At 56.1% G+C, this 20,644-nt stretch overlaps 1 protein-coding gene across 8 annotated transcripts in view; it reads left to right on the top strand.

Annotated features, from left to right (window-relative positions):
* SRCIN1 (SRC kinase signaling inhibitor 1) overlaps positions 1–20,644 on the top strand; it is a 68,862-nt gene that overhangs the window by 40,990 nt on the left and 7,228 nt on the right. For 3 of the 8 annotated variants that reach the window (XM_074319833.1, XM_074319835.1, XM_074319836.1), the window contains 12 exons: positions 154–1,004; positions 2,072–2,164; positions 2,414–2,457; positions 2,754–2,941; positions 4,093–4,268; positions 8,943–9,073; positions 9,235–9,382; positions 9,708–9,954; positions 10,400–10,634; positions 12,301–12,455; positions 12,755–12,907; positions 17,444–17,590. In XM_074319833.1, coding sequence (XP_074175934.1) covers positions 154–1,004; positions 2,072–2,164; positions 2,414–2,457; positions 2,754–2,941; positions 4,093–4,268; positions 8,943–9,073; positions 9,235–9,382; positions 9,708–9,954; positions 10,400–10,634; positions 12,301–12,455; positions 12,755–12,907; positions 17,444–17,590 — 2,568 coding nt within the window. Of the gene's footprint in view, positions 1–153; positions 1,005–2,071; positions 2,165–2,413; positions 2,458–2,753; positions 2,942–4,092; positions 4,269–8,942; positions 9,074–9,234; positions 9,383–9,707; positions 9,955–10,399; positions 10,635–12,300; positions 12,456–12,754; positions 12,908–13,516; positions 13,640–15,956; positions 17,417–17,443; positions 17,591–20,644 lie in introns of those variants that run through there. The other 5 variants (XM_074319829.1, XM_074319834.1, XM_074319831.1 and 2 more) reach the window with 3 other exon arrangements.

The raw sequence follows: 20,644 nt of genomic DNA, 5'->3' as shown, positions 1-20,644 counted from the left end.
GAGAGGGACCCAAATGCAGCAGGAGCGAGGGAAGGCAGAGAACAGAAGGGACTTCCTAAGTGTCAGGGGGAAGAATGCTAACTCTTCAAGCAAGGGGCAAGGGACCCTCTTTGTAACGAGCCTTGTGGGGTTCCGGGACTTTTCTACACACAGAGAGAGATGGTGTATGCATCGCGGGAGTCGTCGCCCACGCGGCGCCTCAATAACCTGTCACCTGCGCCGCACCTGGCGTCGGGCTCGCCACCACCGGGGCTGCCGTCCGGGCTGCCTTCTGGCTCGCCATCGCGCTCGCGCCTCTCTTACGCCGGGGGGCGTCCGCCCTCCTACGCCGGCAGTCCGGTGCACCACGGGGCCGAGCGGCTGGGAGGCGCCCCCGCCGCCCAGGGTGTCAGCCCCAGTCCCAGCGCCATCCTGGAGCGGCGCGACGTGAAGCCGGACGAGGACCTGGCGGGCAAGGCGGGCGGCATGGTGCTGGTGAAGGGCGAAGGCCTCTACGCCGACCCCTACGGGCTGCTCCACGAGGGCCGTCTGAGTTTGGCGGCTGCCGCGGGCGACCCTTTCGCCTACCCGGGTGCCGGTGGCCTCTACAAGCGCGGCTCAGTGCGCTCGCTCAGCACCTACTCGGCCGCGGCGCTGCAGTCCGACCTGGAGGACTCCCTGTACAAGGCGGCGGGAGGCGGCCCGCTCTACGGCGACAGCTACGGCTTCCGCCTGCCGCCCTCGTCGCCTCAGAAGCTGGCAGACGTGGCGGCACCACCGGGAGGTCCCCCGCCACCCCACAGCCCCTACTCGGGGCCACCCAGCCGTGGCTCGCCGGTGCGCCAATCCTTCCGCAAAGACTCGGGTTCTTCGTCGGTCTTCGCAGAGAGCCCCGGAGGCAAGACCCGAAGCGCTGGTGGCTCCTCGACGTCTGGAGCCCCGCCTTCCGAGCTCTTCCCAGGGCCTGGAGAGCGCCCACTTGTTGGGTTCGGGCCGCCTGTGCCAGCCAAGGACACGGAGACCAGGTGAGGAACGCTCTCAAGGCCTCAGGGCCTTGGGAATGCAGTGGAGAGGAGGCACCGCAGAGTCCGTTGCAGGATTGTGTCCTGGATTCTGAGACTCAGGAGTCCTTTGTAGACCTGGAGTAGTCTAGAGGGGTCTCCAGGGTATCCTGAACGTGGCAGGAAAGGCACTGGAGAGACGGACATGTGATTTTTCTTCTCTCCTCAAGACCTGAGGGGGCCCTAGACAGGAATCTGGAAGACTGTGTTTGCATCCATTCTCTGAACCTGTTTCCCTAACTAAAATTGAGGCTGAACCAACACTCTTGAGCGCCTTTCGTGCTGCGGCGCGGAATTTACATCCATGAGAGCTGTCCAGCACAGGGGCGGCTGAAGTCCACTGGGGAGGGGGTGCTGGTAAGAAAAAGGGATGGGGAGAGAGACATTCAGTTCGGTAGCCTCCAGTCCGGAGAATTCTTGCCAATCATTCAGCTCCCTTCTAAGGGTGCATGGCTGGAGGAGGTAACCAGGGCACCAACCTGTCCCCCTCCGCTCTCAAGCAGCTCTGCTGAGAGGTGAGAAGTGATTTACATTCACACAGCTCTCTTGTGGTCTGTGTGTCAGGAAGTGCACTGGGTACTGCCAGTGCCAAGTTGGGCAAACCCAGTTCCTACCCTGGTTAGTGGGGGAGACACATTAAAAAAATACTTCCTTTCCAAGGGTGTACAGGGATTTCTCAAGGCTGCTGGGGACTCTGGGATGGCTTCAGAGAGGAAGTAGGAAAGCGGGCATACCAGGCAAAGGGAAAGCATGTGGAAGCACAGAGGCCAGAGTGGGACCTATCTCATTTGTGGAGATGAGACTGCAGAGGGAGGGGGTGACTGTCAGAGGGAGAAGGGCATTACCAATATTATATGGGGGGGGGGTCTGTGGACTTGATCCTTGGGCATTGGGGCTCTTTGAATTGTCTGTGTATTGGTGGCTGGGAAGGGAATGGTATTTCCTCTAATTACCAACCTTAGGAAAGGGGGACTGGCAAGGAGGGACCCCATGCCCTGAGAAATGGTTGCTCAAAGCACCATCCTCCCCAGGGAGCGCATGGAGGCCATGGAGAAGCAGATTGCCAGCCTCACAGGCCTGGTGCAGAGTGCCCTACTACGAGGCTCGGAGCCTGAGACGCCCAGGTGAGGCACTTCTCCCAACAACACTTCCAGGGCCTGTGGTTGGGGCAAGATGAAGGGGACGTGGGCAGCAGAAGCCCTGGGCTCAGCTCTGCCAGTGTCTCACGATGTGACTCTGGGTGAGTCCCTTCCCTTCTCTGGGACTCCGTCCTGATATCAGGGGACGAGGAGATTATGTTAAGGTCTCACCCAGGTTTGGCTGTCTGGGGCCAGCCTGGAGCCTCTGGTAGCCATCTTTCCCCTGTGCCACAGTGAGAAGATTGAAGGCTCCAATGGAGCAGCCACCCCCTCAGCACGTGAGTGATCCTTCCCCCTTTCCCCGCAGGTCCTTAAACTCTGGGAGCCTCAGATTCCTAATCAGTAAAGTGGGAATTAAACAATAGCTATATTACCAGGCTTTAAAGGATAGATGAGTAGTCTCACCCTAGCCCAAGATGTCTTTGCCCGGGCACTTTGCTCCCTACAGAAGGGCTGCCCACCATTTGGGGCAGGGAGTCAGAGCCACGTGCCTCTCTGGCTACTGTGTGGGGAGGACCTTGCCCCAGCCTCTCCCAGGCTCACGATTTGTTCTCCCATCCTCGTCCTTCTGCAGCCTGTGGGTCAGGCGGCCGGAGCAGCGGGGCCACCCCAGTGTCCGGCCCTCCCCCACCCGCAGCCAGCAGCACCCCTGCGGGACAGCCCACTGCCATCAGCCGCTTGCAGATGCAGCTGCACCTGCGTGGCCTGCAGAACAGCACCAGTGACCTGCGCGGCCAGCTGCAGCAATTGCGGAAGCTCCAGGTACCGCCCCCCTCTGGGGCCTCTTCCCGTACCCCGCCCCCTGAAGCCCGGCCCCACCAGAACCCACCTACTTGCGCTGAAACTTCTTCCCAAAAGTCCCGCCCCATTTCCTAATCGCTCTTCCGAGTCCGCTGCTTACACGGTCCATCTCTGAACGCTTTCTCCCCTTGCCTTTCCTCGAGTTTCTGCCCCTTCGCTGAATTTCTGAGCTCTCACCAAACCTCCACCCCCCCACCCCCCCGTGTCCTCTTCACAAAGCCCTCCTTCCCCTTTCTTGAATCTTCACTGCTCTCCTGGAGCCCCAGTCCACCCCACTGAACCTCCTCCCCCGGTCAGTACTCTGTGGTCCCAGTTCCTTCCAGTTCAGCATTCCTTTCCCCCCCCTTCCCTACCTTGAGCGCGAGCCCTTCCGCCAGGTCCCCTTAGCTCCCTCTTCCCCTCAGCTACCCTGCCTTGCCCCACCTGGCAGATGGTCCCACCAGTCAGGAGCCTGGCATCACTGTGCCTGCTCCTCCAGAGGGCCCCAGAGCCCTTCAGGTGAGAATAATGAGTAGAGACAGGCTGGAGAGGGGGCAGAGAGTTGCCATCTGGGCAACGGGTAAGATCTCGCCTACCCCCACCATTGCCCCAACTCGGCCTTAGAACTGGGCTCGAGCGAGCGTTAAGTTAGTCTTCTCATCCCAGCCACAGAAACTCTATCAACCCCCAGTGCTTGAGTCCAATGTAGCCGCATGGTCGGTAGGGACCTTCATAGGATCACTCCCTGCCCCTCAAATATTCCCATCCGGTTTTCCTGCCTCAGTATTTCCCCAGCAAGCAAGCGTCTCCGCCCCCTACCGTCCCAGCCCTTCGCTGCTGCTCTTGTTCTTAGTCATGCAGCCGCACCTTCAGCACGGCCCAACTCAGTACTCCTTCCTCCACTATCCCCAGGCCGTTCTCCTCCTGCCTTTATTCTCCAGAATTTAGCTCTTGGCCTCTGCCCCCCACCATCCCACCCTTTTGCTGCTGCACAGTCACAACCGAGCAGCCGCATCTGCTGTGGAATCCGCCCGGCATAGGGCTGTCCTCTGTCCACCTCCTCCCGGCCCTTTCCCTGCTGCTTGCCTCCATCCCCTCCCACCCCAGTCGACCGGTTCATCTGCGTCCCGCAGCTACAGAACCTGGAGTCTTTGCGCGCGCTGCTGAAGGGCACAGAAGCGGAGCTGAGCATGCGCGTGTCAGAGGTGGCGCGGCGGCATGAGGACCCGCTGCAGCGACAGCGCACCCTGGTGGAGGAGGAGCGGCTGCGCTACCTTAACGACGAGGAGCTCATTACCCAGCAACTCAAGTGAGGCTGGGCCCAGCTGGGGAGGGAGGGCTGGGGGTGCGGGCTGGGGGGCCTGCAACCTGGTTTCACTGGGAGGCGCAGCTCTCCTTCCTTCTGAATCACAGGTGACGTTGGTCTCTTCTGAAGCCTGATTGCCTTCTCCTGTGTGGCCTGATTTCTCTGTGACCCACAAACCTTTGACCATCTGGCACAATTCCTGATTTCTTTGTTTCTGGCTTGATGCCTGCTTTTGCTTTGGTCTTGCTCCTAATGGCCCACAGTCTTGCTTCCCCATGGCCTGAAGCCTTACTCATGTGGTTAGCTGCCTGATTTCACTCTGTCCTCTGTCTGCTTTCATTCTGGCCTGTGACCTGTATAAACTGACTGTTGGGTAGAAAATTCAGGTGGAGCATTCAGATGTTGCCAGCTTGGTCAGCTTGGTGCTGACCGGCCACGGTTGCCAGCACTCCAATTCCCTGATGTCTGAGATCAGGTATAGCCGAGGAAAAACCCTCTTCCAATTCTAGTGCAGATCTAGCGTTTTCAGAAGGAATGAGGAATAGAGAACACCCCACCCCCAAATGCTTAGACATGGAAGGGTTAACAGAAGATGGTCCTCTGATCCAAATTTAGCAAATGACTGTCTGGCCAGCATTCGATTGTCTGGCACTGTTGCAGGAAGAAGCTGCCTTTCGCTGTCCAGGCACTGTGCACTGAGTGAGCACTCTCCACCTCACTGCAGCCTTCTCTTGTCAGTCCTTGGGGTCTGAGACAGAGACCCTGCTCCTTCCTCTGGCCTCTCTCCTAGTGGCACAGGACACAAAGGGGACCTGAGGTCCAGCTCCAGCACTGAGAGGCTGGGTGATTAGGACAGTTTCTGCCCTGCTCTGTGCTGTGGCTTCCTCGTCTGTGCCCAGTATTAAGATTTTTGCAGTTCTTTCCAGAGAGGGGTTGGGGTCAATTGGTCAGTGACTCAGGGAGCCAGGAGAGGCTGCTCAGAGGAGCCCAGCTTCCTCACCAACTCATTGGGTTGTACCTCTTGCAAGGGGCTCCTTGAGAAGGGCTTGGGCCCACACAACCTGGTGGTACATGTGCATTTCAGTGAGACACAAGGCAAAGATTCCCATGACCCCGTGTGGCTGAGATGAAATACGGGGTCATCCCACGTGGAAATAAGCCAGTGGCAGCCACCCATCACTCCAGGTGTAAAAGCTTAATGACAACTCCAGTCACATCTCCAGGTAGACTGACAGCTGCCATCCCCCGTTACCCAGGGAATTCTATTATCTGACTTTCCTGTCCTCTCCTTGCCCTTTTTCACTTAGCACAAAGGAGCTGGCTTGGAATTTTCAAAAGGAAATTTATTGAGACATTAAAGGAAAATAAAAGGAAATATAAAAGCACAGAGGCAGAAAAAAAATAAAAGGACGGATTTATGCTCCTGTCACATGAGTGTCTGGTCCTCAGCTTCCTGGGGACCTTGGTTCTCCAGGAACACACAGACTCCCTACCCCCTGCCCTGTTATCAAACTTGTTACTCAGACTGCTCACTTGAGAAAATTGGGGGCTGCTAGAGTGCTTCTGGCAGGATTCTCCATCCACTTTGAAGGGGGCTTCTATCATTTTAGGGTGGGGCGGGCTCCACACCAGCACTGCAGTGGCTTCAGCTTGGCTATGAGGGCCCTCCCTGTTCAGCTCCCATATCCTCCCCGGGCATCAGAAGAACCAGCAGGCCCCTCCTTACCCCTGTTCTGGCTGCAGCCCACGTACATTTGCTCTCACTCAGCTTCGCTCTGCCTCTTCCTCTTGCCCTGATATCTTGCTGGAAGTTAAGGCCAATACTGTGCTTCTATCAGTTTGGCTCACTCATCTATCCTAGCCAAGCACTTGAGCTCTATGTAGACATTGCAGCCTCTGCTGACTGAGTCCTTTTGGCCTCTGGAACCTAATTTAGCCTAACCCAGGGCCAGCTTTGTAGGCTTGTGACCTATGCTATAAGGGCCCATGCTTGGTTTATAATGCTCTGCTATTACTCTCTTGAAATTCTTGATTTTTTAACTAGGGGGAAAATCTTCATTTGCAATGGGCCCCGCATTTTATATAGCTGGTTCTGTCCCAACCCTCCCCTCTCAACTCCTCCAGGACTAAATCTGGGTCTGGAAAACCCAACTACTTTCTGGTCCTAGTGTCTAGACTTGGACTTGTCTGGGACTCATTTGCAGAGCAGGCCCAAGTTAGGTAGATTGCATGATCAGAAAATCAGGGTTCTAACCGAGCCTAAAAGGGGACCTAGTCCCTTCTACCTGAAAGTTGCAGTGTTGTCACTGCTTAAAGGTTTACAAAACTGGCATGCCCTGAACCAGTCAGGTGACACGCACAGTGGAGGAGAGTTGTTCTTTCCTACCTGGCAGAGTGAGGGCTGGGTGGGATAGTGGATGGCTATGGGATGATGTTAGTCTAGTGTGGGAGTGAGATGCAGTGTAATCCAGTGCCTGAAGTCAGACATGAGTAGATCTTGCTTTGTCACAGTTGTATGACATTGGACAAGTTACTTAATCTTTCTGAGCCTTTTTTTTTTTAATGACAAAGCCAGTTTATTAGTTAAGGTAGCCAATTAGTTAGGGAAGCTGCTTTAACACATTCTATAATGGTTCAAAAGTTATAGACACTCCTTTCTTATGGGACAATATTGGGTGAGTTAGTGGAATTACTCTCCATGCAGTCATTCAGGGACCCAGGCTAATGGAGGTTTTGCCTTCTTTAGTATGTGCCTTCCCAGATCACCCACAGGATCACTGTTTCAACCAACAGGAAGGGGAAAAGAGCTTACATGGGAGGTTTGTAATGGGCCAGGCCTGGAAACAGCATGTACCCCTTCCACTCATATTCCACTGGCTAGACCTCAGTTAAATGGCCACTTCAAACTGCAAGGGCAGCTGTAAAATGTAGTCTAGTGTCTGAGCTGCTATTTGTCTATGTGTAAACTGGAGGTAATAATGGTCCCACTCAGGATTTATTGTGAGGATTAAATAAGGTAATGAAAGTAAAAGGCTGAATGTGGCACCTGGCATACAGTAAATGCTTAGGACATGATAGCTCTTTAACTGGTAGTGCTGAGTCACAGGATTTTATCCTTGGCTCCAACGTGGTCTTTTTACCTGCTAGTTGGATAAAGATGTATAAGGCATGCTGGTAAGATTTGCTGATGACACAGAGCTTTGAGGGTGAGCAAATCTGTTGGATGGTATAACTGAGACTCAGAAGTTGTTCCCACCTGGATAGTTGAGCTGAAATCCAACAGATGGGATTTGACAGGAATGTATGTAAAGTCCTGCATGTGGGTCAGAGATGTCAGTGACTCCAGTATAGAATTAAGATGAACTACCAGGGCATCAGTTCCTTCTTTCACTTATTCATTTATTCCACAATTATTTACCAGACCTCTATTCTGCTCCAGGCACCATGCCAGGTGCTCAGCATCAGAGACAAATCCTGAAGACATGGTTCCTGCCTGCCTGTCTCTGCACAGCCCAGCAATCAGAAGCTCCAGAGGCTGGGGGGGAGGGGGGGGAACGGCAGGAAACAGGCCCCTAACTCCAAGTGTAGGGAATGGGGAAGAGGTTCTCATTGAGACCTGAGGACGAGTGGAGATTAGTCACACATATGCACACACACATGCACGTGTGTGTGCGTGTGTGTGTGTATGTGCGTGTGTGTGAGAATGGAGTATGCTGGGCAGAGAAAATGGCATTTAAAAGGCCCAGAGAAGGCAGCACACACAAGGAACTCAGAGGAATTTTGGATGATTGTAAACAGAAGCAAGCCAGATGAGGGCAGGGGTGGTGGCTAGAGGGAAAATACGAGCAGTCCCCAGGCCCTGACCCCTTGCCACCCCTTTCCCATCTGCATTGGCTCATTTAATCCTCACAGTGGCCCCAGGAGGGAGGAACTCTTGCCACCTCAATATTTTAGATGAAGAGGTTGAGGCCTGGAAATAGTAGGTAATTTATCCAAGATCTCTCTGCTGGGATGGGCGGAGCTGGGATTGGAATTTGGATTTGTCTGAGTCTGGAACCAAATTTTCAACTACTGCCCTCATGCCTTTCTTGGCTGCATTGGAGAGTTTGGATTTTAGCCTGAGAATGTTGGGATCCATTTAGGGTTCAACACGGTGTGGCGACTTGGTCTGATTTACCTTAGAAAGATGTGGGGTTTTAAATGACATGAGCTCAGCATAAGCCAGCTGAAAATCAAAAGCAGTTTTGTCCTCAAAGAAAGAGGGCAAGTGTCTGGATCATTTGAGAAAAGGTAGATGGACATGGCAGTGTCACCCTGCAAGGAAAGAGACCCCTTAGAGGCGCATGCAGCTGCCTCCAGCTCTCTGAAAGGCTGCCAAGTTATCTGCCGCTGCTTAGCAGAATGAGAATCAGAGGATGCAAGTTATAGGCAGAGAGATTTGGGCTGATGTGGCTAAACATCAGAACTTCAAAGGGAGGAACCCTGGGCCCCTGTTAGGGAGCTCTTCCAAAGTCTCATCTCTGAGGTTTGGCATTTCTGATTTCACTTGGGCATGTGGCCTGGTAAATGGCTTTTAATTTTTATCTGACTGGTGACCTGATTTCTTTCCAGCTACCCAATTTCAGGGTGGCTGGGCTGGGGCCAGAGAGGGCTGAGAGGGTCTCTCTGTGGCTGCAGTGACCTGGAGAAGTCAGTGGAGAAGATCCAGAGGGATGTGTCCCATAACCACAGGCTGGTGCCAGGGCCTGAGCTGGAGGAGAAAGCGCTGGTGTTGAAGCAGCTTGGGGAGACGCTGACTGAGCTCAAGGGTGAGCCTGGGGGCCAGTGAGTGTGGCATGTGGTCCAGGTGGGAATCCCTGCTGCACCCCTGTTCCCAGCCCCAGGCCCTGCCCTCTCTGCTACCCATCCTCGGAGGGTGAAGGTCCTCCAAGCATCACCCTCCCCAGCTCACTCCTTCTGGTCTCCTCAGCTCACTTCCCAGCCCTACAGAGCAAGATGCGGGTAGTGCTTCGTGTGGAGGTGGAGGCAGTGAAGTTCCTGAAGGAGGAGCCACAGCGCCTGGATGGGCTCCTCAAACGCTGCCGTGGGGTCACAGACACGCTGGCTCAGATCCGAAGGTCATTCTATCCCTGACCTCTTATCTCTGACCTCTGATTTCCCATGGGGTTCCACACTGGGCCCAGATCAACACATCTGACTCCCCCAAAGGTCACTCATGTGCCAACTGCAGCTGTACCTCACTTCTGACCTGTGCCCTCTTCACATGTTGTAGGCTTGGCTGTCCCTTATGCTAGATGCAGTCACTTCTCCTCAGGCCCTTCGTTCTGTCCTGCAAGATCCCAGAGCCCTCCGCATACCCCGCCTACCTCTGGCCAGGCTTCCCTTTCATGGGGGTCACCATGCTGCTGGTCTCACAGCTGCTCCTAATTCTCCCAACCACAGGCAAGTGGATGAGGGGGGGTGGCCACCGCCCAACAACCTCCTGAATCAGTCCCCCAAGAAGGTGACAGCCGAGACTGACTTCAATAAGAGCTTGGACTTCGAAATGCCACCCCCCAGCCCTCCACTGAACCTCCATGAGCTGAGTGGGCCAGCCGAAGGAGCTCCTGTTACCCCCAAGGGGGGCAACCCCACCAAAGGCCTGGAAGCTCCTGGCAAGAGAAGCGTGGACAAGGCTGTGTCTGTTGAGGTGCTGGGCCTGGGATTGAAGGGCACAAGCGAGGCTCATGGGTTCTTCCCACCGTCCTAGGCTGGGAAGTGCTGACACTGCATGGGTACTTTTCCTGGGGGAGGAGGAAGTCTGAGAAGCATGCTGAGGGTGACATTCATCCTGCTAGATAGGAAAGCATATTATAAAGCTGTAATAATTAAGGCAGTGTTACGTTAGCACAAGAATAGACTACGTGGTCAATGAAACAGAAGAAAATGTCCAAAAACAGGTCTAAGTATATCAAGAGAGTAGTTTATAAAGAAGGTGGCATTCCAGACTCCTGGAGAAAGCATGTCATAGTCAAGGAGAAGTCCAAGTGTCCTCCGGGGGCCTTGCATGCGTGGCTGGGGGAAGGGGCTGGGGCCCCAAAGGTCCTGGAGCAGGGCAGCCACTTTAGTCCTGACTCTCGCCCCTTCCTCTCTAGGCTGCCGAGCGAGACTGGGAGGAGAAGCGGGCAGCCCTGACTCAGTACAGCGCCAAGGACATCAACCGGCTGCTGGAGGAGACACAGGCGGAGCTGCTGAAGGCCATTCCTGACCTGGACTGTGCGAGCAAGGCCCACCCAGGCCCGGCCCCCACCCCTGACCACAAGCCCCCCAAGGTCCCCCATGGCCAGAAGGCAGCCCCCCGAACGGAGCCCAGTGGGAGGAGGGGCTCAGGTACGGGGGCAGGTAGGGGGCAGGTGAAGAGCCCAGAGGAGGGGAGCCCCATCTTCAGGAGCTCTCAGGTTGATGGGGTCAGCACATGGGCGTGAGAATCTTTGTGGTCAGGCTGCTGGAGAAGGGAGGTGCTGGGACATCAGCAGCACGACCCTCAGCCACCACAGGGAGCCCCAGTGGCTGGGTTAGAGCTGGACTCTATCCAGGGCTGTTCACACGGCTCTGCTGCCAAGAGGACCACGCAGGGAGGATGAGCAAGTCCAGGCAGAGCGTCCTCTGCCTGTACCTTCTACCCTCGCATGTGCCCTGAGTCAGGCAGTGCTCAGACAAGGGGCAGCGCTGATCGACGAGGACTTGCTTCCTGTGTTCCCCGAGCCTGTGAGCCCACAGGGGAGGCAGAAATCTGAACCAGAAATGGCAGTCGTCGTCCATTCCTTTATTCATTCCTGCCCATATATTTGTTTAAGCATCTACTGTATCTAGGTGCTGGAGCTAGGGCATAGTTTGCTTTCAAGGAGCTTAAAATATAGTGGGGGAATAATACTAACATGAATGTTTTATCAGGTACTTAACTTTGTGAGAAGAACTGCCCCCAATGCTTTCTGTATATTAATCCTTATAATTTCGTAACAACTCCAGGAGGCCGCTACTGTAGCTATTCCCATTCTATAGATGAGGACACTAAGCTCAACTTGGTTACGTAATCGGTACCAGGCCATAGCTAGTGTGTAAACCAGAAAGAGGATGAGGTGCTAAATGCAGCTGGGAGGTGAGCTCCGGTGCTGTGCAGGCCTAGGGAGGCCCTGGGAGGGCAGGAAGGGCTTCCCTTTGGAGGGCACTTTCCACTGGAGTCTTGCAAATGAGTAGGTGCTTCCCAGGCTGGTGAGCGAGGGCATTCCAGGGAGAGGCAGCAGCATGTGCAAATGCCTGGAGGTATGTGTTTAGTGTTGCCCGGCAGGGTCCAGGCCAGGGAGTAGCAAGCAGAGCTGAGGCTGAAAGATTGGCAGATGTGGAGGGTGCTGGGCCAAGGGGCTTGGATGCGGTTTGGGGTAATGGGGAGCCACTGGGAGATGAAAGGCAGAGGAGTGTCAGGTTTCAGTGATTTACAGGTTGCCCTGGAAACAGCCCCCACCCCTTGAAGAATTGGGGGAAGGGGGAGCCTGGTGGGCGGGGTCAGGCTCTGGAATAGTTACTGCTCCCTCTCGATGGAAGGATGAGATGGAAGGATGAGGATCAGGGCCAGGGCAGGGGCTGAGGGGCAGGTGGAAAAGAAATGGATCAGAGCAGCACTTCTTAAACTTGAAGGTGTGCATGAAATCACCAGAGGATCCGTCAAAATGTGGATTCTGATCCCACAGCTCTGGGTGGGGCCTGAGCGGCTCCATTTCTAAAAAGCTCCCAGGTGCTGCCCATGCAGCTGGTCCATGGACCACACTTTGAGTAGTAAGGGGTGTAAAGAGTTCTGTAAGGGGAGGAGTGACAGGGTTGGGGCTGGAATGCATGGGGAGGTAGAGAGAGGAGGAGGGAGCCTATGTCCTTTCCCCTGAACTTTCCTCTCCCCTCTTTCCCGGAGGAGGAGGCAAGGTTTATCCCCTTGGAGTCAGATGTGGCACATGGACTCCAGGGTTACAGGTGCCCTGACCCCCAGCCCCTTGGCTGCCCGCAGATGAGCTGACAGTGCCCCGATACCGCACGGAGAAGCCCTCCAAGTCGCCCCCACCGCCCCCTCCCCGCCGGAGCTTCCCCTCCTCCCATGGCCTGACCACCACACGCACAGGAGAGGTTGTGGTCACCAGCAAGAAGGACTCAGCTTTCATCAAGGTACCCCCCCCCTTGGGCAGGAGATAAGGAGGTTGAGTTGGGAGGATGCCTGAGATGACCTCTAGAGACTCTAGGGCAGTCCCCTCTCTCAGAGGAAGTGGAAGGAAAGAATGGGCCTGACTAGTGCTGATGACTGGCTTGGGCTTCCACCATGGGAAGGGGCCATCTGGGAGGGGAGAGAGGAAGTGGCAGATGAGCTGGGGCAGGTGGGAGATGGTCTGGAACCCAGGGAGCCTAGGAGGTGAGCTGGTAGTGGTGGGGGGCAGAGCCTGGTCTTGACGGAGGCCCGGGCCTTGCAGAAGGCCGAGTCTGAGGAGCTGGAGGTACAGAAGCCCCAAGTGAAGCTGCGCCGGACTGTGTCCGAGGTGGCTCGCCCGGCCTCCACACCGCCCATCATGGCCTCTGCCATCAAGGACGAGGACGATGAGGACCGCATCATCGCAGAACTGGAGGTAGGTCAGGGGCACACCTGGCCCCGGAGTCATCATCTAGGCCCTGCTCCTTTCCCCTGCCACGCTCACCCCATGGCAGGTGGCTGAACTAGGACAGGGGGTTGGACTCTGGGGCTGCCTGCTGAGCACTGGCCTGGTCAGGACCTCATCCCTCTTGCCTTGAGTCCATCTCCACCGTAAAACGGGAGGGGTCTAACCCTCTTTGCAGGTTTGAATTTTTTGATTGTAGTCTCTGAGACCCCCCCCACCCAACTACCTTAAGACCCTCTGTGCTCTGAGACCACCCCCGTCCTCAAATGTTCTGTAAACATTTAACGCCCTCGTACCCAAGTGCCTTGAGCCCCTCCCAAGTCACCCATTCAAGTGTCCTCAGCCCTCCTCCCTGACTGGCTGGAGACCCTGGACTTCTAGGGCCTCTGGAGGAGGAGACAAACTGGAGGGCAGAGTGGCCAGTGGCCAGTGGCCATGGTGAGAGGCCAAGGCGTGAGGCTGGGATCCCAGTGCCAGCCCAGGCCAGCCCTCCCTGTGGGGGCATAAGCCATAGGCCTGTACCCCCATTGTCCTTCCTGTGCCCCTCCTCCAAATCTGCCCCCGCCTTCTGCTCCCCAGGTGTTTGAGAGAAGCTCAGTGTCTTCCCTCCCCCCCACGCCCTGCCGCCAGCTGATTCCCACCTTGCAGTCCCCCCAGGACTTGGGGTTCCCTGGGGGCTCAGCCCCAGGCCCCACATGGAAGGTAACGGGCTGCCCCCCACTTCTCATGGCGCTCTCTCTGCCTGTGCCTGCACAGCTTCCTCTCCTCACCTCTCACGCTAACCCACTCAAACACCCTGAGCCCCGTCACTTTCACAGCTTCCCCTACACAGACTCACCCCTCCCCCATTCCAAGGGCAGGAGCATAACCCTTTCTTCTGTCCCTGAGACTCCAGTGACTGGTATCCGGTGGCCCCTTGGGTCTGCTTTCTTTACAGGCTTGATTCTGAGTCAGCCCATGGTGGCCTGGGTATTTTGTTCCCATCTGTGGCCAGAGTTTAGGTCTGGCCCGCAGCCGGGGTTTTGTCTTGGTCCAAGATTGGAGTTTGGATCTTGCTCACTAGGTGACTTTAGGTCCAACTGAAAATGTGGCTTTGTTCTGAGCCCTTGCCTAGTCCCTGCCTCCGTACCGCCTACTCTGCTGTGTCAGGCAGGCGCTCCATTTCTCCCACTAGAATCTATGCCTTGTACTGGAGGCCTGGACACCCCAGGGGGAAGGCTCATTTATAACCTCCCTTCGACCCATGGCTCCATCTCGCCCCCTCTGTCAGGGAGCTTGGAATAGAAGAAACTCATGCCCTTCCTTGGCTCTGTGTCTGTCAGCATTGGGAAGTTCTTCCTTCCCTCTAACTTTAGTCCTTGCTGCTGTCCTGCTGCACTTATTTCCTCTTTACTCTTTCTTGGGAACTTGGGGGTAGACCTGCTGTCTCTATCCCCAGAGGACTGTGCTTGGGGAGTAGGACCTAGGAGGAGGGTGGCCTGGGAATCTCTCCCTCTGCCCAGTCACATTGGGGGAGGAGGGCCTCTGCTCTGGGAGGCCATCTCTAAGTGCACATAGGCTCGCCTGTCTCGTCTGGTTCTCCTTGGCTCACAGTGGGCTCCATGCTGGCCGCCACCAGTTTCTGGCCTGGCTTAAGGCCTGGTGGTGCTTTGCCTCCCTGGTCAGGGGAGCAGACAGGCACCAGATGGGTGGACAGTGCTGTCTGCTGGGCAGAGGATGGGCACAGAGCAGTTCAAGGAGCCATCGGGGGATGAGCAGTATGGAAGGGCTGCCCCCCAGGCTGGCCGTGAGCTCGGCACCCAGCCCCTGCCCCTTTCTGGCTCTAGGAGCCAATCCTGAAGGGGCCCAGTGGTCAAAGCCCCTCCGCTGGCCTTTGAAGCCAGGCTCACCCTCTGCGTCCTGAGGCACCACCGGGCAATGGAGCCAGGCAGGCATGGGTCTCCCTCTCTGCTTTCCTGGTCTGCATCCCCATCTCCAGGTAAGCAGGTGGCAGGGATGTGGGTTGCCTTGGGAGGGGGTTGGGGGACCCTGCTGCCCCCCACGAATCTCCCCATGGCTCCTTTTAGTGGAAAGAGCACTGGACTTGGAGTCAGACTGCCTGGGTTCAAATCCAGGCTCTGCCACTAACTAGCTGTGGGTAAGTGACCTTGGGTGAATGACCCTCAATTTCCTCATGAATAAAATGGGGCAAATGAGAGTAGTGACCATTTTGTGGGTTACAGTAAGGATTAAAGGCAAAGATGTACGTAACAGAACCTGGAACAAGACTGGTGCTCAGAATTAGATGAAGGTTCACTCAGTTTGGGGGGGCTCTCTGTGCTCCCACCAAAGCCAGAGCCAGGGAGGCTCACACAGAACCAGGTGCCCTGGCTTTGCCCAAGCCTGTGTGCAGCAGAGGGACTTGGCTGAGCCCCTTCCTCTGAGGCTGCGAAACTCTTGGAAGAAGCTCCAAAAGTAGGGTTTGGGGGATCCAGGAATCTCTGTCCTGAGAAGGGGATGACAGCCCCACCCTCAGAGGCCAGAGACTGACACCTGGTCTCCCCCACACGGGGCTGCTGGTCTCCGGCATTTAGTTGAATCCCATAAATAGCTGAGCACTAACAGTGAGCCAGGCACTGTTCTAAGCACATGCCCACATGAGCTTGCTTAATTCTCCACCCACCCCTCAAGTTGTTATCCCATTGCACAGATGGGCAAACTCGCGGGGGGACCCATGAAACCTAAACTCTTCTCCCAGAGTCTAGCATGGGCAATGGGAAGTCAGCATGTATCTGTGCTTCTATGTAAACTGGCATCTCTGCCAGCAAGAGGGAGACCAGAGGGTATGGTAGAAAGAGACCCGAGTTCTTGTCCCAGCTTTGCCGCTAATCGCTGGGTCAACTCAGGCCTCTCCCCTGCCTCAGTTTCTCCATCTATGGGAGGAAGGGGCTAGGCTCACCCATGTCTAATCCCCCATCCCAATTTGGGGTGATATGGTTCGCAGGGACCACATTCTGCCTCACCTTTCTTCTCTCCCCAGGCTGCCCCAGGCCCCAGGGCCTTCTGTGTCCCCAGGATCATCTTGACAGAGTGTGCCCCCAACCTTCCTTCCCCACCAGAGGCCAGGCTTGAAGAACACAGTCACAGGACGACCCCCACCCCAAGACCCCGGACCCTAGCTGGCAGTGGGAGGGGCTGGGATGGCCCCCAGGCCCTGCCAGGGGTCATGCCCAACGCTTCCCAGCCCAGGAGCAGCTTGATGCCTGAAAAAGAAGGGACACCTTTGAAGAGACTGGGGATAGAAGGCTGTATCCCAGAGGAAGAAGGAGCCAGGATCCCCTGTCCTTGGGGACCAGCCTCAGACAGGACTCAGGAGCCCTCCACTGCTGAGATGCACCCAGAGGAGACCCCCAAGGACTCTGGACATGATTCTCAACCCACCAGTGGGGAGTGCCAGGGCCAGCCTACTGCTGACCTAGACTGTGCAGTGAGGGGCACCACCACCCAGCGGATGGACAGCCTGGAGGAGACTCTCCGGGAGCTGGAAGCTACCTTGAGCCAGATGGGCACGACCCCCACCAAGAGACCCCCTGGCAGTCCCCCACCCTTGCCCCCAAGTCCCCAGGTGGCTGCCTCCTCCCCTGTCCTCTCCACCTGCCTTCAGGTCTTCAGAGCTGGAGGGAGTAGAGGGCTGCAGGAACACTACACCAGCCCCTCCTCCCACTGGCCTTCTCTCAGCTCTTGCCACCTTTCTGGAAGCCTAGTGCCGGGCCGGGTTGACAGGCAGAGCCCAGGGAGGCTGGGAAGCCGGCCTCCTCAGGGACCAGCCCATCCAACCCTGGCAGGAACCAGGGCCTCTCCCCTTTGCTCTGTATCTATAAACCAACAAATAAAGTTCTCTCCCTTTTTTCATCCCCATGTCCCCTCCCCCTCTCTTGTCTGACTTTTTCTGTCTCTGTCGTTTCTCTGCCTTTGCCTCTGGAGCTCCAGAGCCCTTCTGGGCAGGTCTAGTACCTGGGGTGGTTCAAGGGGGCCAGACTTCTCCATCTCTAGGGAGACTTCACCCCCATCCTCATGTTCGGAGAAAGATGTGGGCCTGGGGCTGTCAATCCTGCTCTGTCTGCCATTATAGAGAATGTCCCCCTCCCCCACCAGTCTCGGGCATGCTCTCCTGGGCTCAGGATGGTGCCCCTTGCTGGGAGTGGGGGTGGTGCTAGGGACCCTCACTTTACAAGTGGCTCCCCCAGGAGGCACCACCTGCCTCTGGGCTACTCAAAGAAACCACCAATGCATTCTCACTAGGGAGTGGAATGATTGGGCACCTCAATGGTGGCCCTGTCACCTCTCCTGCAGGGAGACCTTAAATCTGGCCTTAGAGAGTGGGCCTGAGTCTTGGACTGGGCGGGCTACAGAGCTGGGGTGGGGGGGGTGTCTCCAGGTCCCAAAGGGCCCACTGAAGATCCCACCCAATGCCTAAGGTTCCTGTATGACCCCCCTCCAACCCCAACCCTTTCCCTCTTCCTGCAGAGTGGTGGTGGCAGTGTGCCACCCATGAAGGTGGTGACGCCAGGAGCCTCCAGGCTGAAGGCAGCCCAGAGCCAGGCAGGCAGCCCCGACAAAGGCAAGCACGGCAAGCAGAGGGCTGAGTACATGCGGATTCAGGCCCAGCAGCAGGTAAGGCGGGCACGTGGGACTGGGACCTTGGCCCCATTCAGGCCCCGCCCCCTGCAGTGCTGTGTGCTCCAGTTGTGTGCTGGGTGTCTACTGCCATTGTTCCTATGACTACCTTCCCACTGGCTGTCCAGAGAGGTCCTCGCCGTCAGGACTGCTCCACCAGTCCCTTGAGGCTTCTCCTCCCACCTCTCCCCAATCCCAGTGCTCTGCATCTGGTTTAGGATTTAGGTTCTCAGCCAGGCCCCTCCCCTAATGCAGGGCCTTCTCCCTAGCTGCTCCTGCAGAGGGGAGTGAGTGGACTCCTGTCCCCACCAGCCCCAATGCCTAGGTCCCTTCTAAGACCTGGCCTGCCCTGGGTTATGGGAGGGGGACTTATATGCCCCCTCCTCTGCTGCTGCTCCCCTCCTCTCCTGCTTCCTTCTTTCTGCTCTCACTCCTGCCCACTCTTTGGGGCACCCACTCTGATCTCAGCTTCCCTCTTAGCTCCTAGACCATCTCCCAGCTGAGGTAGAAACCAACTTGCATCTGCTTTTCAGTCTTGTGTTTGGGTTTCAATGCATTCCTGCTGATATTTGATGGGGTAAAAAAGAGAGGGGTACTTTGTCCCCCCTCCCCGTGGGGAAGGAGCAGCAGGGGTGCTGCACCCTCTTTCAGATTTAACTAGCGTGTTAGGGGATGGTGTGTAGAGTTGTTGACCTTACCCATGGGTGTTTCCGCCCTGTGTCCCTGTGTGGCTGGTCTGAAGTTGCAGGGTGGTCCCTGGGCCTAGATGTTGAGAGACCTTTAGTGGACTCATTTGGTTTAGTAAATATTTCTGAGCAGCTCTGGTATGCCAGGCCTATTCTGGGTGTTGGGGTGGGCGTGGGGGTGAAATGTCTAGATGCTGTGACACGAGGGCTCAGAGGTAGGAGGTTAGAAATGGGCGAGTCCATTGCCTCCTTTACAACCCAGGGGCAGCTCAGAGAAAGAAAGGGACTTCCCAAGGGTGCAGAGCAAGGTGGATCCGAGCCAGGACTGGGATCCAGAAATCCCAGAGCCCTTCCCACCACGTGATCCTGCGCCAGCCCTTGGTACACGGGTCCTGCCTGCCTGCTGGTTCCCTGGAGAACCCAGTGGAGATGGGCCATCCACTCCTGTCCGCCCCCTGACCAGCCTCCCCTCACTGGCTCCCCACTGGCCCACAGTCTTCCTCATGGGGCCCCAGACACACCCTGCAAGTCCCTCCCCCGGCTCTTTTTTCCTGACACCACCATGGATGAGTTCCCCTCATCCTGTCCAGGCTGGTCCCACTTTCATGTCCAAAACGGCAGCTGCCATTTATGGGGTGTTCACTTGTGCCAGGCACACACGTTATTTCATAGCACACTCACCACTCTGAAGAAGGTCCGTATCCCCAATTTGACAGATAGGGAAACGGAGGCTTTCCCCAAGGTCAAGCAGCTAGCAAGTGGGGGATCAGGGTTTAAATCCAGACTGACACCCCTCAGCCAAAGCACAGTTGCTTTAGCCTCTTCAGGGGCGCCTCCTTCCGCTGTCATTATGCTCCACCATCTCTTACCCTAAGTCACGACTCCCCCAGCATCCAGCTGCTCACCCGTTGCCTTCCCCTGCCCTCTGGTCACCTCCATTGCCTCCACACGCTCTCCTCCATTCAATCCTCAGCTTGCTTTGCCTGCCCTCCATCATCACCACTGGCTTTGGCTAGATCTCCAGCCTCCAAAGGGACTCTCCCCACCTCTCTGCAGCATGAGTGGTATATACCCCCAACACACACCAGGGGGTGCTGTGTGGACCCTTCCCTGGTCAGCCCTTAGCCCCGCCCCCTCCTAACTCCTTTCTGAGTGTTTCTCCTCTGCTTGCCTTTTCACTTCGCTGTGCCCAGCCTCTTTTCTCCCCACACCACACGCTCCTCTCCTTGGGTACCAGACTCCATCTGGTCCCGCTCAAGTCTCTCTTCTGAGCTCAAGCCTTCCTCAGCTGCTTTCCCCTCAGGAAATGTCACCCACCTGCAGGCGTCCACCCATGCTCTGGTGGCTCCGAGAGCTCCTCCCTCCCCTCCCCTCCTACACAGACGTAGTTGTTCTCTCCACACTACTGCCATTGGTCTGGCTATGGCTCTCTCACGTTGGCTTTTCTAATAGCTTTCCTTCCTTTAAAAAAAAGCATATCTTCTTTCTAATACAATAATACATATTCCTTGTGGAAATTTTTTAAAGAAACGTTACAAAGGGGCAGGGAAAAAATCATCTCATGCCTCACGACCTAAACGCATGCCCTTCTGAGGTCTCCTGGTGACTTTCATCACCTCTGCCCAGGGCGCTTCATGACACCCTGGGTCCCCTCTGCCCAGTTCTCCTGGTACCTTCCAACCTATACCCTCAATTTGCTCAGCCATCTTGGGTCACTTGCCCTCAGTCCTCTGGGCTCCAGATCAACTCTGTCTGTGACCTTGGGTCGTCAAAGTCCTCTGCCTTCTGCAGCCATTCTTCTCATCTGTACCATGGGGACAAAACCCCAGCAGCAGGTTCTGAGGTCACATAACGCTGGGTGCGTGTGGGAAAGAGTTTTGAAAGCCACCCATTGTTCTCCAGAGGGAAGGAGACACCACTGTGCTTGGTCACACAGTACATTTGTCAAGGGCTGGATGGAGGGTTCTAACGCTTGGAGCTTAAAGCTGCCTTTGACAGTGATGAGGGGAGAGGAATAGAAATGCCAGGGCCAGAGACACAGAAATGGGTGGGGGGTTCGGAGATGGTACAACAGTGCTTGATACTACAGAGAAATCAGAGGACGTGACATTGAAAAAAAGTCCTTGCTTGTTGTGCTCAAGACCCAGGATTGGGATAGGAGCCATATTCCCAGGGGTATTGGTGCAGATGTGAAATGGTGGATACCTCCTCTTCTACCAGGGCTGAGAAATCTGTGAACTACTGTATCTCCTCAGATGGCTCACCTTAAGGGACTGTAATGAAGGGACCACCCAGAGGGTTGAGGGATGTTGAGGTACCCAGGGACCAGGAAGAGCAGAAAGCTGGACCTCCCTGGGGAAAGGGG

The sequence above is a fragment of the Rhinolophus sinicus genome, linkage group LG15 (assembly GCF_036562045.2).
Source record: "Rhinolophus sinicus isolate RSC01 linkage group LG15, ASM3656204v1, whole genome shotgun sequence".
In the NCBI taxonomy this organism is placed as follows: Eukaryota; Metazoa; Chordata; class Mammalia; order Chiroptera; family Rhinolophidae; genus Rhinolophus; species Rhinolophus sinicus.
Note: the sequence above shows the minus strand (reverse complement) of the source record. Positions and strands in the feature narration are given on the sequence as shown.